This window comes from Oncorhynchus tshawytscha, unplaced genomic scaffold (genome assembly GCF_018296145.1).
Source record: "Oncorhynchus tshawytscha isolate Ot180627B unplaced genomic scaffold, Otsh_v2.0 Un_contig_3309_pilon_pilon, whole genome shotgun sequence".
Taxonomy (NCBI): Eukaryota; Metazoa; Chordata; class Actinopteri; order Salmoniformes; family Salmonidae; genus Oncorhynchus; species Oncorhynchus tshawytscha.
In genome coordinates, this window is record NW_024609672.1 from 154,821 (window position 1) to 171,229 (window position 16,409).

The 16,409-nt window shown below is 43.7% G+C and overlaps 1 protein-coding gene across 1 annotated transcript in view; it reads right to left on the bottom strand.

Annotated features, from left to right (window-relative positions):
- Positions 1–4,965: 4,965 nt before the first annotated feature.
- LOC121845438 (protein piccolo-like) overlaps positions 4,966–16,409 on the bottom strand; it is a 79,272-nt gene continuing 67,828 nt past the window's right edge. Inside the window, 5 exon segments of the mRNA XM_042316845.1 lie at positions 4,966–8,263; positions 11,270–11,415; positions 11,655–11,789; positions 13,636–13,697; positions 13,796–13,934. Coding sequence (XP_042172779.1) covers positions 8,120–8,263; positions 11,270–11,415; positions 11,655–11,789; positions 13,636–13,697; positions 13,796–13,934 — 626 coding nt within the window. The 3' untranslated portion in view covers positions 4,966–8,119.

Below are 16,409 nucleotides of genomic sequence, written 5' to 3' on the forward strand. Positions count from 1 at the left end.
AGGACAGAACTATATACATTTCAATTAGTTAGTAGGTGAACGGAGGAGTGTCCTCGCCTCCTCGATAGCCTCGTCTCGCAGAGGAAGCACAAGAGTGTCCCACCTGAGTACTTTGCGGAAGAGTTTTCAGATCCCCCACACCCCCTTTGAAACAGCTGTTGTTTACTCAGAGGAGAAAAGTTTGCACATATTAAAAAAAACATATGCTAATTATCCTTTAATCTATGAACTGTCTAGCACAACTAGCTAAATGCCTTTTTACCACTACTATACACGTTTAATTTGGGATTCCACCCCTGTCCATGTCATTTGCATGATGACCCACTAGTGAAGGAAGTGAGGAGAGCACAGAGGACGGAGGAGTTGAGAAAACAAATTGGGAGAATCTCAATTGCATACTCCTCGCGTTCTCTGCATACTCCTCGTGTTCTCTGCATACTCCTCGTGTTCTCTGCATACTCCTCGTGTTCTCTGCTTACTCCTCGTGTTCTCTGCGTACTCCTCGTGTTCTCTGCGTACTCCTCGCGTTCTCTGCGTACACCCGTGTTCTCTGCGTACTCCTCGTGTTCTCTGCGTACTCCTCGTGTTCTCTGCGTACACCTCGTGTTCTCTGCGTACTCCTCGCGTTCTCTGCATACTCCTCGCGTTCTCTGCGTACTCCTCGTGTTCTCTGCGTACTTCTCGCGTTCTCTGCGTACTCCTCGCGTTCTCTGCGTACTCCTCGCGTTCTCTGCGTACTCCTCGCGTTCTCTGCGTACTCCTCGCGTTCTCTGCGTACTCCTCGTGTTCTCTGCGTACTCCTCGCGTTCTCTGCGTACTCCTCGCGTTCTCTGCGTTCGCGTTCTCTGCATACTCCTCGCGTTCTCTGCATACTCCTCGCGTTCTCTGCATACTCCTCGTTCTCTGCATACTCCTCGCGTTCTCTGCATACTCCCTCGCGTTCTCTGCATACTCCTCTGTGTCCTCGCGTTCCTACTCCTCGCGTTCTCTGCGTACTCCTCGCGTTCTCTGCATACTCCTCGCGTTCTCTGCATACTCCTCGCGTTCTCTGCATACTCCTCGCGTTCTCTGCATACTCCTCGTGTTCTCTGCATACTCCTCGCGTTCTATTCTTGCCTGATAGGACATCCAACTAGTTCAAATTGCTGCCATACAAATTAACAGACAACATATTTCTTGAAAAAGAAAAATTATGCTAAACATTTTGAAATACAAAACAATTGATACAATTGTGTGGCTTGCATCAACAACAATGTTAGGATGAAACAGTCAGAGGTCACCAAGCGCAACATAGCTTCAGCGTGTAAATCAGCTAGAAAGATGTGTCAGCATCAAGTAATTGTCTCTGGCCCCCTCCCAGTTAGGGGGAGTGATGAGCTCTACAGCAGTCTCACAACTCAATCGCTGGTTGAGATATAATAACAGAACTAAGGTCAGAACGTGATATTGTCTCTGTGAATGGTTTGTCCTCTGAGAAATCAACTGTAAATTTCGGTGTTCCTCAAGGTTCCGTTTTAGGACCACTATTGTTTTCACTATATATTTTACCTCTTGGGGATGTCATTCGAAAACATAATGTTAACTTTCACTGCTATGCAGATGACACACAGCTGTACATTTCAATGAAACATGGTGAAGCCCCAAATTTGCCCTCACTAGAAGCCTGTGTTTCAGACATAAGGAAGTGGATGGCTGCAAACTTTCTACTTTTAAACTCGGACAAAACAGAGATGCTTGTTCTAGGTCCCAAGAAACAAAGAGATCTTCTGTTGAATCTGACAATTAATCTTAATGGTTGTACAGTCGTATCAAATAAAACTGTGAAGGACCTCGGTGTTACTCTGGAACCTGATCTCTCTTTTGACGAACATATCAAGACTGTTTCAAGGACAGCTTTTTTCCATCTACGTAACATTGCAAAAATCAGAAACTTTCTGTCCAAAAATGATGCAGATACTTTCCGGCTACCCGGATAATGCACTAAATAAACTTCAGTTAGTGCTAAATACAACTGCTATAGAATCCTGACTAGAACCAAAAAATCTGATCATATTACTCCAGTGCTAGCCTCCCTACACTGGCTTCCTGTTAAGGCAAGGGCTGATTTCAAGGTTTTACTGCTAACCTACAAAGCATTACATGGGCTTGCTCCTACCTATCTCTCTGATTTGGTCCTGCCTACACGTACGCTACGGTCACAAGACGCAGGCCTCCTAATTGTCCCTAGAATTTCTAAGCAAACAGCTGGAGGCAGGGCTTTCTCCTATTGAGCTCCATTTTTATGGAATGGACTACCTACCCATGTGAGAGACGCAAACTCGGTCTCAACCTTTAAGTCTTTACTGAAGACTCATCTCTTCAGTGGGTCATATGATTGAGTGTAGTCTGGCCCAGGAGTGTGAAGGTGAATGGAAAGGTTCTGGAGCAACGAACCGCCCTTGCTGTCTCTGCCTGGCCGGTTCCCCTCTCTGTGCATTAGAGTAGATATAGATATAGAGAGAGTAGATTATATATTCATGGTTGTCAGTGGGTGACTAACAAGGACAGGGGTGAGATAGTAGGTAATGTATGCAGGGATAGTAGAGGGAGAAATTAGTAACAGCAAGACTCCATTCTATCATAATGCTTTATTTTAATAAATACCCTATACAGAAACAGAACACTAGTTAACTGACTCAATAAACTAACTGTACCCTATACAGAAACTGAACAATATTTAACTGCCTGGCCGGTTCCCCTCTCTCCACTGGGATTCTCTGCCTCTAACCCTATTACAGGGCCTGAGTCACTGGCTTACTGGTGCTCTTTCATGCCGTCCCTAGGAGGGGTGCGTCACTTGAGTGGGTTGAGTCACTGATGTGATCTTCCTGTCTGGGTTGGCGCCCCCTGGGTTGTGCCGTGGCGGAGATCTTTGTGGGCTATACTCGGCCTTGTCTCAGGATGGTAAGTTGGTGGTTGAAGAAATCCCTCTAGTGGTGTGGGGGCTGTGCTTTGGCAAAGTGGGTGGGGTTATATCCTTCCTGTTTGGCCCTGTCTGGGGGTATCATCGGACGGCGCCACAGTGTCTCCTGACCCCTCCTGTCTCAGCCTCCAGTATTTATGCTGCAGTAAGTTTGTGTCGGGGAGCTAGGGTCAGTTTGTTATATCTGGAGTACTTCTCCTGTCTTATCCGGTGTCCTGTGTGAATTTAAGTATGCTCTCTCTAATTCTCTCTTTCTTTCTGAGCCCCAGGACCATGCATCAGGACTACCTGGCATGACTCCTTGCTGTCCCCAGTCCACCTGGCCGTGCTGCTGCTCCAGTTTCAACTGTTCTGCCTGCGGCTATGGAATCCTGACCTGTTCACCGGACGTGCTACCTGTCCCAGACCTGCTATTTCCAACTCTCTAGAGACAGCAGGAGTGGTAGAGATACTCTTAATGATCGGCTATGAAAAGCCAACTGACATTTACTCCTGAGGTGCTGACTTGCTGCCCCCTCGACAACTACTGTGATTATTATTATTTCACCAATGCTGGTCATTTATGAACATTTGAACATCTTGGCCATGTTCTGTTATAATCTCCACCCGGCACAGCCAGAAGAGGACTGGCCACCCTCATAGCCTGGTTCCTCTGTAGGTTTCTTCCTAGGTTTTGGCCTTTCTAGGGAGTTTTTCCTAGCCACTGTGCTTCTACACCTGCATTGCTTGCTGTTTGGGGTTTTAGGCTGGGTTTCTGTACAGCACTTTGAGATATCAGCTGATGTACGAAGGGCTATATAAATACATTTGATTTGATTTGATTTGATTTAACGCCCAATGTTACATATACGGAACAAACTTTTAAGTGACTTCTGCAAAAATAAATATTTTTCTTAGAAATGTATTGAATTTCAGAAACTCACATTTTTGACAACTTACGAGACCAGTAACATAATTCACTTTTTTATCATTGTTGAAGTCCACCATTTTCAACGCCAATCTCTAATTGTGTAATTACAAAGATCGTGCATCAGATGGTGTCAAGTGTGTACTAGGATCTCTTCTTGACGATCGTGGCTTCCTTTTATGTATTGATCGGGTTCAGACACTTTACCAGGTGTTTAAAGACACTGTTACATATATGTAACATTGGGCTCTAAAGGGTTATTAACAAGGTGATCAACTTTCCCATATTCATTTTCACTACTTCAGTATTTGTTGCATGTATGATAATCAGCAGGATTTCAAGAACAATAATACACTTGAGATGATATTATATTGGAATGCCTTGGTAGATGTATGCTTAGCTATCATCACATATCACATACAAAAACATTGTCAGGAAATCGATATTCAAAGAAACACCCACCTTGTTTTCTTTGTACAGATATTTAATATTTAGACTTGGGGCAACAGCCGTTGTTTTTACAGCACAATTTGCATAATTTATCAATACCTCCTGTGTACAATCACAAAACCATGACATTAGATTTTTCTGTTTACATAGAAGTGGAAAACCAGACGGATTTTACAAGCATAATCTTTGTACAGTCAGCATACATCTTTAAATAATCTGAGAATTATTCTTCAGAATTTCGTTCCCCTCATAACGTTTGATCTCTCTATCTACCTTTCTTTTTAAATAGAATTTCTGGACACAAAAATAGTATGAACGAACCACCAACTAAACATGCAACATCCATTGTTGTGAGCACATTTAAATTCTCCTGCAACTACTTGAGTTGATAAAATAAGGTTTGTCTGTGTTTGTATACTCTGGTAAAACTCTGTTGTGTCCGGTGTAAGGGCAAGGTTTATAAGGTCTTTACTCCATCTAACTCCTGTAGGTATTCTGCCATGTGAAGAGAGTAACATACTGCTTGTGTTCTCATCCCGCGATCATATGCGTTAATGTCAGATATCAAGGAAATCTTTCCGTTTCCTCTTGTAGAAAAAAATATATGTATTTACAAGGTAGGATATAAAGAGATGGCATTTCCGTGTGTGTGTGTGTGTGTGTGTGTGTGTGTGTGTGTGTGTGTGTGTGTGTGTGTGTGTGTAGATCTTAGCTAGATAACACACATAGGAAAGGGAGGTCACTTTCAGGAGGACTTGGCCATGCATGGGTGTGGTATGAAGAAACTACTCACGCACGCTGGTATCAAAAAATATCCATTTCAGGTGGGTAACCGTTTTAGATAGAACATCAAGTCATTACATTGTTAAACATTTTTGGTCATTTTTCAAATTACATATATACTGGAAAAATAAAACTATTCAAAAGTGGGGGTGCATAAAAACTCAGTGAAAAGCTAGAATCTGTTGGGAACGTGGCTCTGGTGTTAAGAAAGTGTCTCCTTAGATTCTAGTCTATGTGAAGAGTCACTACTGTGTGAAGAGTCACTACTGTGTGTGTGTGTGTGTGTGTGTGTGTGTGTGTGTGTGTGTGTGTGTGAGTCTGCTGGGACATTGGGCTGAAGACTGAGTTTCTGGGTTGAAATACAAGCCCTGGATCATTTTGCTGAAAACAAAATACCTTTCCAATTAGCTATGTACCTTACATCTAACATTTGATGATGTAAAAAACATATGAAAACAACAGCTTATGTGCCATAAATAAAGTTGCATTTAACGGTATGTGAAAGCATACTTATAAAAATCAAAGAGCTATATGTTCTTATTCATTCCCAAACTTGAAGGCAGTAAAAAAACTATACATGTGAACAATACACAAACAGAATAACCCATTGTCCCCTAAAATGCATCGCTAATTCAGACTGTAGAATCTAGATTGATAATTCAGACACAGTCACAACACGAAGTCTATGTTGCATAGAATCAGCTGGAGAGAACCTGTGGTGTTTGGTCAATGTTTGGCAAAGATCAAAGGTCAAAAGGTCACCGTTAAACCAACCAGCCCTCACACACCTTGACCCTAGGCAGGACATCACTCTGAGTGTGTCCTTTCAAACTGAAAGCCACGTTACACACCTTCAAATCTCACAGGTCCGTAGCTTAGAGATGCACACCAGCCCATAGCAAATAGCAGATGCAGACCAGCCCATAGCAAATAGCAGCACACCAGCAAAAATAAATGTGTCACCAGGACTATGACAAACATACCAAAACGTAATCATTTCTTCTTTTTTACCCCCTGTTGGTCCCCAATTTTCGTGGTATCCAGTTGTTAGTAGTTACTGTCTTGTCTCATCGCTGCAACTCAGTCTCTGGTGGCACAGCTAGCATTGCGATGCAGTGCCTTAGACCACTGCGCCACCCAGGAGCATTGTAGCATTTCTTAATCAAAGCAACTTTGATTGAACTCATGTTCAAACAATAGCCCCAGCTACCAACCTCTCCCCATAGAGAAACAGAGAGCCCAATAGTATAGTTTGTACATAGACATGTGATTGAGATAGACACACCAACAGAAACCGTCCAAAGCATGCCGCATCCACCTACTCCCCCACCCCACCCACCCATCCAATGTATAGATAGACAACTGTTTGGAGGGGACCCTGATATATGAACCATGGGACACACTTTACTATACACAGGCCAAGAGGGTAATCAAGTATGGTCAACTATATTATATTACTATCATTATCATTATCATCATTTATTTAATATATTCATTTGACATACTTATATATATTATATTTCTCTACGAGTGGGGACATACTGTATATTCATCTATACATTCGATAACTTGACAAAGTGCTAAGTAAAACATGAAAGTGTGCATGTGAAGAGATATTTCAAATGTGTGAATGTAAGGAGAAGTCAGAACTATGCTAGTCTTACGCATAGCAGTTCACTGTGTATCTTACTAGGAGGAAAACCAGGCTTGAATCACAGCTAAAACCTGTGCCCAATATTTCACATTCCAAAAATAATACGTTAAGCCACAATCATCCACAACGGATTGTCTGTGATAAGAATATATCTATTTATCTCTCACAACGACAGTGTACTCAACTATATACAAAGTCAACCTCAAAGGCAACAATGCAACTTTTCACTGTCACGTTCATTAGGTCAACCAACAGAAAACATTTTGCAACTGAAAACTAAAATGAGCATTTCTTCCAGGACAACACCAGGTAGTCCCTCCTTGTTTCAGTCTGTTTTCTTCCATTTGGTGCCTAATAAACATGACCCTGTGCACAAGACTACCCAGTCTGTTAAACCACACCAATTATACTTAGAACAATGTTTATATAATATATCTGATATATCAGCATCTAAATTTACATCTAGAGAAAGAACAGAAGGGTAAATATTGTTGTCCCAAAATGTAAAAACATGCTTGCCAAGGTCTTTGTACCTTGTGCCAGATGAGGGAGTCATTTCAAATCGAGAATTAGAATTAAAGTGAGAGTATGTCACAAAATATACTGTGCGTCCCTGGATAAAAAATTCTTCATTCATCATTCAGTACTTAAACAATTGAGGAGAATAATCAATAAAACTCTAATAATCATAATTATAATACAAAAATAAGAGGTGCAATCTCCATATAATAAATCTTCAACATTTAATTCCCAAAATGCTTCATAAATTAATTAAATTCTTCTAACAATATACAAAGCCATGAGGGGAATCCACAGGTAGTTATAATTTCATTCATAAATAAAAACATCTCCAGTCAAATAAAGCAATGAGAGAATCTAAACATGTCCATCCCCTGTATTTATGTGTCAGTCTCTTACGATCATCTTTCTTTGTGGTGTGTTTGAATGTGTTGTTGACTGTTCGTGAGTGTGTGTGTAATACCTGGTTGATTCTGTTCTTGCTTTGTTGCCTCAATGTCCTCCTCCCTGCCCTGGCTACACTACTTCCTGTAAACACAAGTTAATTTCCTGTAAACACATACCTACTTCCTCCCCACTAGCCAATCCCCAGTCACAGCTCAAGCAATTCAAACGCTGACCCCTGACACCAAAACTCAAGATCCACAGGATACGTAAGAGATGTCTAACTCCCGCACCCTAACGGTCCTCGCCCGACCCCAATGCTGGACCTGTGAGTATGTCCAGTAGGTCCATAAAGAGTGGATCAGTGATGGAGACAGTAAACTCGAGCGCCCTAGCCATCCTCGTCTTTCTCTCTGCGAGTTAAGAGCCTATAGAATAGACAAGGTTAACAGTAGGTTCTTTAGGAGTGGATCTGAGCAGAGCTAGCCAGCAGTTTGTGCCAGCTGACCACTCGCTTCCGCACGTCCACCTTATCCAGCCAGATGTAGGCCTCTCCGATCAGGGTCTTCTTAATGAACTTCCCCCCATTGGACACCAGGAAGAGCTGGACAGAGGAGAGAGAAGAGTTAGACAACAGGAAGAGCTGGACAGAGGAGAGAGAAGAGTTAGACACAGGGAAAAGCTGGACAGAGGAGAGAGAAGAGTTAAACACAGGGAAAAGCTGGACAGAGGAGAGTTAGACACCAGGAAGAGCTGGACAGAGGAGAGAGAAGAGTTAAACACCAGGAAGAGATGGACAAAGAAGAGTTAGACACCAGGAAGAGCTGGACAGAGGAGAGAGAAGAGTTAGACACTAGGAAGAGCTGGACAGAGAAGAGTTAGACACCAAGAAGAGCTGGACAGAGAAGAGTTAGACACCAAGAAGAGCTGGACAGAGAAGAGTTAGACACCAAGAAGAGCTGGACAGAGAAGAGTTAGACACCAAGAAGAGCTGGACAGAGGAGAGTTAGACACCAAGAAGAGCTGGACAGAGAAGAGTTAGACACCAAGAAGAGCTGGACAGAGAAGAGTTAGACACCAAGAAGAGCTGGACAGAGGAGAGTTAGACACCAAGAAGAGCTGGACAGAGAAGAGTTAGACACTAGGAAGAGCTGGACAGAGAAGAGTTAGACACTAGGAAGAGCTGGACAGAGGAGAGTTAGACACCAAGAAGAGCTGGACAGAGAAGAGTTAGACACCAAGAAGAGCTGGACAGAAAGAGTTAGACACCAAGAAGAGCTGGACAGAGAAGAGTTAGACACTAGGAAGAGCTGGACAGAGAAGAGTTAGACACCAAGAAGAGCTGGACAGAGAAGAGTTAGACACCAAGAAGAGCTGGACAGAGAAGAGTTAGACACCAAGAAGAGCTGGACAGAGAAGAGTTAGACACCAAGAAGAGCTGGACAGAGAAGAGTTAGACACCAAGAAGAGCTGGACAGAGGAGAGTTAGACACCAGGAAGAGCTGGACAGAGGAGAGAGAAGAGTTAGACACCAAGAAGAGCTGGACAGAGAAGAGTTAGACACCAAGAAGAGCTGGACAGAGAGGAGAGAAGAGTTAGACACCAAGAAGAGATGGACAAAGAAGAGTTAGACACCAGGAAGAGCTGGGCAGAGAAGAGTTAGACACCAGGAAGAGCTGGACAGAGGAGAGAGAAGAGTTAGACACTAGGAAGAGCTGGACAGAGAAAAGTTAGACACCAAGAAGAGCTGGACAGAGAAGAGTTAGACACCAAGAAGAGCTGGACAGAGAAGAGTTAGACACCAAGAAGAGCTGGACAGAGAAGAGTTAGACACCAAGAAGAGCTGGACAGAGAAGAGTTAGACACCAAGAAGAGCTGGACAGAGAAGAGTTAGACACCAAGAAGAGCTGGACAGAGGAGAGAGAAGAGTTAGACACCAGGAAGAGCTGGACAGAGGAGAGAGAAGAGTTAGACACCAAGAAGAGCTGGACAGAGAAGAGTTAGACACCAAGAAGAGCTGGACAGAGAAGAGTTAGACACCAAGAAGAGCTGGACAGAGAAGAGTTAGACACCAAGAAGAGCTGGACAGAGAAGAGTTAGACACTCAGGAAGAGCTGGACAGAGAAGAGTTAGACACCAAGAAGAGCTGGACAGAGAAGAGTTAGACACCAAGAAGAGCTGGACAGAGAAGAGTTAGACACCAAGAAGAGCTGGACAGAGAAGAGTTCTAAATAGACACCAAGAAGAGCTGGACAGAGAAGAGTTAGACACCAAGAAGAGCTGACAGAGTACCGGACCCCAAGTTATAGAAGCTCCTACATTGGCATATCCCCAAGGCATAAGACTCCTGTACAGCTAATCAAATGGCTTCCCTGACTGCATTGCATTGCCCCCCCCATGCTGCTGCTACTCTCTATTATTATCTATGCATAGTCACTTTAATAACTCTACCTACAGTACTGTACATGTACATATTACCTCAATTACCTCGACATCGGTGCCCATTGACTCTGTACCGGTACCCCCTGTACATAGCCTCCTCAAATTGACTCTGTACCGGTACCCCCTGTATATAGCCTCCTCACATTGACTCTGTACTGGTACCCCCTGTATATAGCCTCCTCACATTGACTCTGTACTGGTACCCCCTGTATATAGCCTCCTCCCATTGACTCTGTACCGGTACCCCCTGTATATAGCCTCCTCACATTGACTCTGTACCGGTACCCCCTGTATATAGCCTCCTCACATTGACTCTGTACTGGTACCCCCTGTATATAGCCTCCTCACATTGACTCTGTACTGGTACCCCCTGTATATAGCCTCCTCACATTGACTCTGTACGGTACCCCCTGTATATAGCCTCTCACATTGACTCTGTACCGGTACCCCCTGTATATAGCCTCTCACATTGACTACCCCCTGTACCATTGGTACCCCCTGTATATAGCCTCCTCACATTGACTCTGTACCGGTACCCCTGTATATAGCCTCCTCACATTGACTCTGTACCGGTACCCCCTGTATATAGCCTCTCACATTGACTCTGTACCGGTACCCCCTGTATATAGCCTCCTCACATTGACTCTGTACCGGTACCCCTGTATATAGCCTCCTCACCCCTGTACCCCCTGTATATAGCCTCGCTACTGTTATTTACTGCTGCTCTTTAATTATTTAGTATTCTTATCTCTGACTTTTTAATTTGAGGTATTTTTGTTGTATTTTCTTAAAACTGCACTGTTGGTTAAGGGCTTGTAAGTAAGCATTTCACTGTTGTATTCTGCGCATGTGATAAATACAGTTTGATTGGAGAGAGAAGAGTCATGTTTAGAACAGACATCTAGCAGACACTTTTATCCAGAGTATTCTTGGTAACCAGGACCCAACATTGCGTGCGTGTGAGCTGGCCGGCTACTCGATTTATGTAACTTTCTGTCACAAGAGTTCATATCCAGCGTGACACACAGAGCATGTGATATAGAGGGCAGCAGTACAGCACACATACGATCATCCTACCTATTATACTTTAAATGACATATAACAGTATCTAAGACAAGAAAAGAGATGCACGAGGTAAATAGACATTCAGGCAGGCAGACAGACAGACCTGCAGAGAGTGGCCGGTGGGGTTCATGCAGAATCTGAAGGTCTCGTTGAAGGAGGGCTCGCGGTCGTGACGACATACCCGGGTCTTCTTCTTGATGATCCTCTTCTGGGTTGCAATGTTCACCACATACAGCTTCACATAGAGGTCTGTAGACACACACACATATGAGCACACTACGTTGGTCACAAAAGAGTTATCTTCTATTTTCTGAAACAGTCTCTGTGTGTGTGTGTGTGTGTGTGTGTGTGTGTGTGTATGTACCTGAATTCACATGTATCTGTACCATTTGAGTGTTTGTGTGTGTGCGAGCGAATGTGCATCGACATGAGTGTGTAAACGTGTGTGTACATGTTTGTGTGTAATGTACATGTACATATAGCAGTACCTGGCAGGTGGTCTGGAGACTTGAACTTGTAGGTTATGTTTCTGCACTGGAGAATCTCCAACACCAGCTGGTCTCCCTCTGTCTTCAGCTCCTTCCTCAGAGCTATCTTGATCTCTCCCATTACCTGGGTCTTACCTACACACACACACACACACACACACACACACACGCACACACATGCACACACACGCACACACACACACGTTAATTCACATATACACACACACCGGTGGAGGTCGGTGCCGTTTAAAAATTAGGGAGGACGATTATTTTATTTACAAGCATGGCCTTATTTCTATTACAGGATATTGGATGACTGTCATTCATATTCCATTCACCCAGCTCAATGTAACAGCAATAGGTTTAGCTACTACATAATACTACAATTTTGCCTGTACCCAGTCTGTGAATGTAAGTTTACAATGTAGGTGCACAGGTTGAGAGAAATTTGAGCAATCAAAGTGACAGACATTGACACATTCACTCTTGCCTGCCTCTAGCTGAGCTAGGGTGTAATCATTAGTCCAACAGTTGAATATGACAGTTTTCATTGGACAAATTCAGGTATGTTGATCCCCGTTTCATTCCGTTTGCTTCCGTTTAAGAATTTATTTTTCAACAGAATCGGCGGAATGAATACACCCGTGATCACATGCAAACACAGTTCACTTTGATCCCTTTGATCGTTGTGTAATCCCTTACCACATCTACGTGCTCTCCTCCTCTCACCTTTCCCTTCCCTTGTGGACTTCAGTGCACAACACATTAGCTGCTTGTGACCAGGCTAAAAACAAATCCAAGCCAAACCTTCATATCATAACCGCTAACTGCTACACACAGCCTACATCGTTGTCACCATATTAACATCATAGTCAATATAGCTACTAGAACTAATGCATTAGTAAACCCGCTATAATCATGCAGTACAGTGTACAGTCAGCAGCAAGCAGTTTAGCAGTTACAACGGCGGGCCACTGTGGCAATACATTAATACAATCAAAAGCTTACCTTGACTTGGAAAAGTTCCAGTGTTGGATAGCCATATCCAGCTAGCTAACATAACATCCCTCTCTGTTTGAGCCGGTTTGTTTGACTAAACTAGCTAGCTGCATTCGCTAGCTAAGTGCAAGTGAAAAAAATACAACTAAATATATCGCTATATAACTGTTCAACTATTGTCTTTCTCTTTGAGTCAACTACTTACCACATTTTGTGCACTGCAGTGCTAGCTAGCTGTAGCTTATGCTTTCAGTACTAGATTCATTCTCTGATCCTTTGATTGGGTGGACAACATGTCAGTTCATACTACAAGAGCTCTGATAGGTTGGAGGACGTCCTCTGGAAGATGTCATAATTACTGTGTAAGTCTATGGAACGTGGTGAGAACCAATAGTCTCCTAGATTTCGTATAGAAGTCAATGTACCCAGAAGGGGACGGAAATTAGCTGTGCTCCGGCTACACAATATTGCTTGCCTACAGAGTGCTGTTGAGTGTACTGTAGACCTTCATTGCAAAACAGTGTTTTAATAAATGATTTGGTGACGTGAATATATTTAGTATAGTTTTATCTAAAAAGTATAACTTTTTTAATGTTTCACTATTTTAATGGAATTCAATAACGATGATGGTCCTCCCCTTCCTCCTCTGAGGAGCCTCCACTGATCACTAGAGTGTTCCTTCCATGACACGTGTCAGTACTGTATGAAGTATGCTCACAAGGTCAGATGAATGTGACTGGTGCTGTCACTTCCTGATGACTTATGACTTCACACCAGTCACAACACTCACACTGGGATTCAACTAAACCTGCCCTAGAGAGCAGACCAGCTAACCATAGTTACATCTGAGGGATGTGTTGACACATACTGTACACACTGAAGCTCACAGGGACATACTCACACCTATACACACACATGCATGCACACCATAGAATTACGCTTCCACCTCCAGGTGGTATACACACACACCACTGTGACTTACCCTCAGAGTCCATATGGCCCATTGGTGACATCATCACGTCAGTGCCATTTGGAATCTTCCCACTGTCCGGAACAAGATCATATCAAAATACAGAAATATACACACTGAGTGCACAAAAGATTAGGATGTAAAATACAGTATATACAATAACCAAACTCACAACCGAGGGACCTGGAAGATGGCACTGTCCACGGCATTAGTCCCACCCTCATCCTCCAATAGGCTGTGAGCACTGCCACTCAGACCGCTGTCCAATGAGGCGGCTGTTACCGGGGCGTCGCCGGACCTGCCGGGCCGTGCTGTATGGAGATTGGACGACACAAGTCATGATAGAGAGAGAGGGAGCCCTATATAGGCCTGGTTGAGAATGTACTGACTTATGTGGGTGCACTATAGGTCTCAATAAAGGCCTGGGTAACTGTCTCCTTTGGTTCCATTGTTGATATAGTTTTACAACACCCATGCCTACTGTTACTATATTAAATATTATTTAGCACTTTGAGTGTGATGTATAGCTCTTCCACTTTATGTGACATAACATTGTTGTGTGTGTGTGTGTGATCTACAGAATAAGGGCAGCCAACACCTCTCCTCCAATACACATCAAATTGTTATTATGAAAAGCACCACAATACTATAGAAGACAGGCATGAAGCATACACATATGGGCAGATGTAGTGGCATACGTACAGTATCATCCCTCACACATAAACAGGACAACATTTTCAAACTGCTTCATCATTGGACACAGAGAGAACACAAGGACATAGACACATAACGATCCAGAGAAACAGTATCAAACATTAAGCAACATAAATATGTTCACAACAGACCAAACAAAAGGCCCACAGACCCTATTACGCATTAGTAATCTAAATGTCGGACTAAGTGTGTGTCTCTGCTTTGTGGGTATAACTAATCATTTTACTCTAAAACACATTGATGTAAAGTTACTTCAGCAATTTTACATTTGTTATTCAATCATCACAATTACATCTTAGTAACTGATCGTAGTTTCAAAACTTGAATGGTTTAAATGCCTATTTATGTGTTTGCTTTGCAAAAGTTACGTATAATAAATGCACTGTTTATATTCACAGCAACTTCTACAGTAAGTAAGTGTGTTACTGACTGGGTTTGACCTGGGTCTTCTTTGTTCCACAAGACTGTGTTAGCCACCTGAGCTAAAGCCTAGGCATTAGCTCTGAGATCTAAATGCCAAAACAAGTTCAAATCACTTCTTTAGGTCTGGCAAGGTTATACACAAAACCACCTCTGTCACATAAGTGCAGTGGTGAGATAGATTAGAGTATGACTGGTTGGTTGTGAATGGCGTGGCGTGGGATGTGTGAGTCACGTGACATGAAACTGGATCTATGCCGACGCTCTTCTCTCAGGCCTCTCGACACGATAAGAAAAAAGAAACGTTTGCTAATACCATTTAATGACCCAAGGGAGGAAAACGGAGTAAAAACGTGTACAGGTACTTTATAAAGTTTTATAAACTGCCCTGAATGCTGATTGGCTGATAGCCGTGTTATATCAGACCGTATACCATGGGTATGACAAAACATTTATTTGTACTGCTCTAATGATGTTGGTAACCAGTTTATAATAGCAATAAGGCACCTTGGGGGTTTGTGATATACGGCCAAAATTACTGCGGCTAAGGGCTATGTCCTAGCACTCCGCATTGCATCTTGCTTATGAACAGCCCTCAGCCATGGTATATTGGCCATATACCACACCCCCCCGGGCCTTATTGCTTAATGGTTTTATGGTAATTGCTGTCAAAGCCTGATTTATTGTTAGGGAACAATGCCGGAGCCCTGGATTAATAGTCTATTTCCTGGTATTAGCAAACTGTGTCCGCGGTCATTAAGAAATTGTGTCTCGCTGCATGAATCTCTGGCTGTGTGGCTGGCTGTGTGGCTGTGTGTTAGCTCTTTCTCTCTCTCTCTCTCTCTCTGGTCACAATCTCTCCTATTATCCCTTTCTGTCTGTTTTACCTTGTCAGATCTCTTTTTGTCTGTTGTATTGTGTCAGATCTCTCTCTTTCTGCAGGTGTGCGTTAGTAGTATCCCAGCCTGTCTCTCTCCGGCTGCAACAATCTTTGCAGTCAGTCACACGACAGAAACGTGCGACTCTCACCTCCTTCTCTCTGTGGCCTCTCTTCAGACATGGCTTTCCTGAAGGTCAGGTGTCTGCCGTCTGCTTGGCTCCCAGTGGCCGACGCTGCAAGGCCCGGCGGGCGGGGAGCGAATCGGATTGGGCTTTCTGAATGGTGAGCACGCCCACTATGGTGTGTCTGTGGTGCCTCAGGAGAGGCGGCCTCTTTGGGCTGGGGGTAGGAGACTGGAGGGCGTAAGGGGCGCAGGCGCGGGACAGGGTCACGCCAAGTGGGTAGAGGGCAGAGGTCAAGGCCGGGGGCAGGGGGCGGGCAAGATGGAGACTCAGAAAGCAGGAATATCATCACCATTGAAACCAGCTTTACTGTCAGTCACATGCAGCCACAGTGTGCTGTGCACAGTCGCCCCGGCCCTCCACATCACATAGGGGTGGGGCGTCTACTGATGTGCATTGTGCTCCAAAAAAAGAGAAAAGAAGGGTGGGTGGGAGAGGGGCAGCGGACTGCATGCACAGCCATATCCGAGTGGAGTAGCTTCAGAAAGCCGGCCATTTTGGTATAAAACAGAAACCAAAACAAGTCCAAAACACAGGGGAAAAAAGGTATAATGAAATTTAAACGGAGGGAGAGGGTTAGGTTGGGAGAC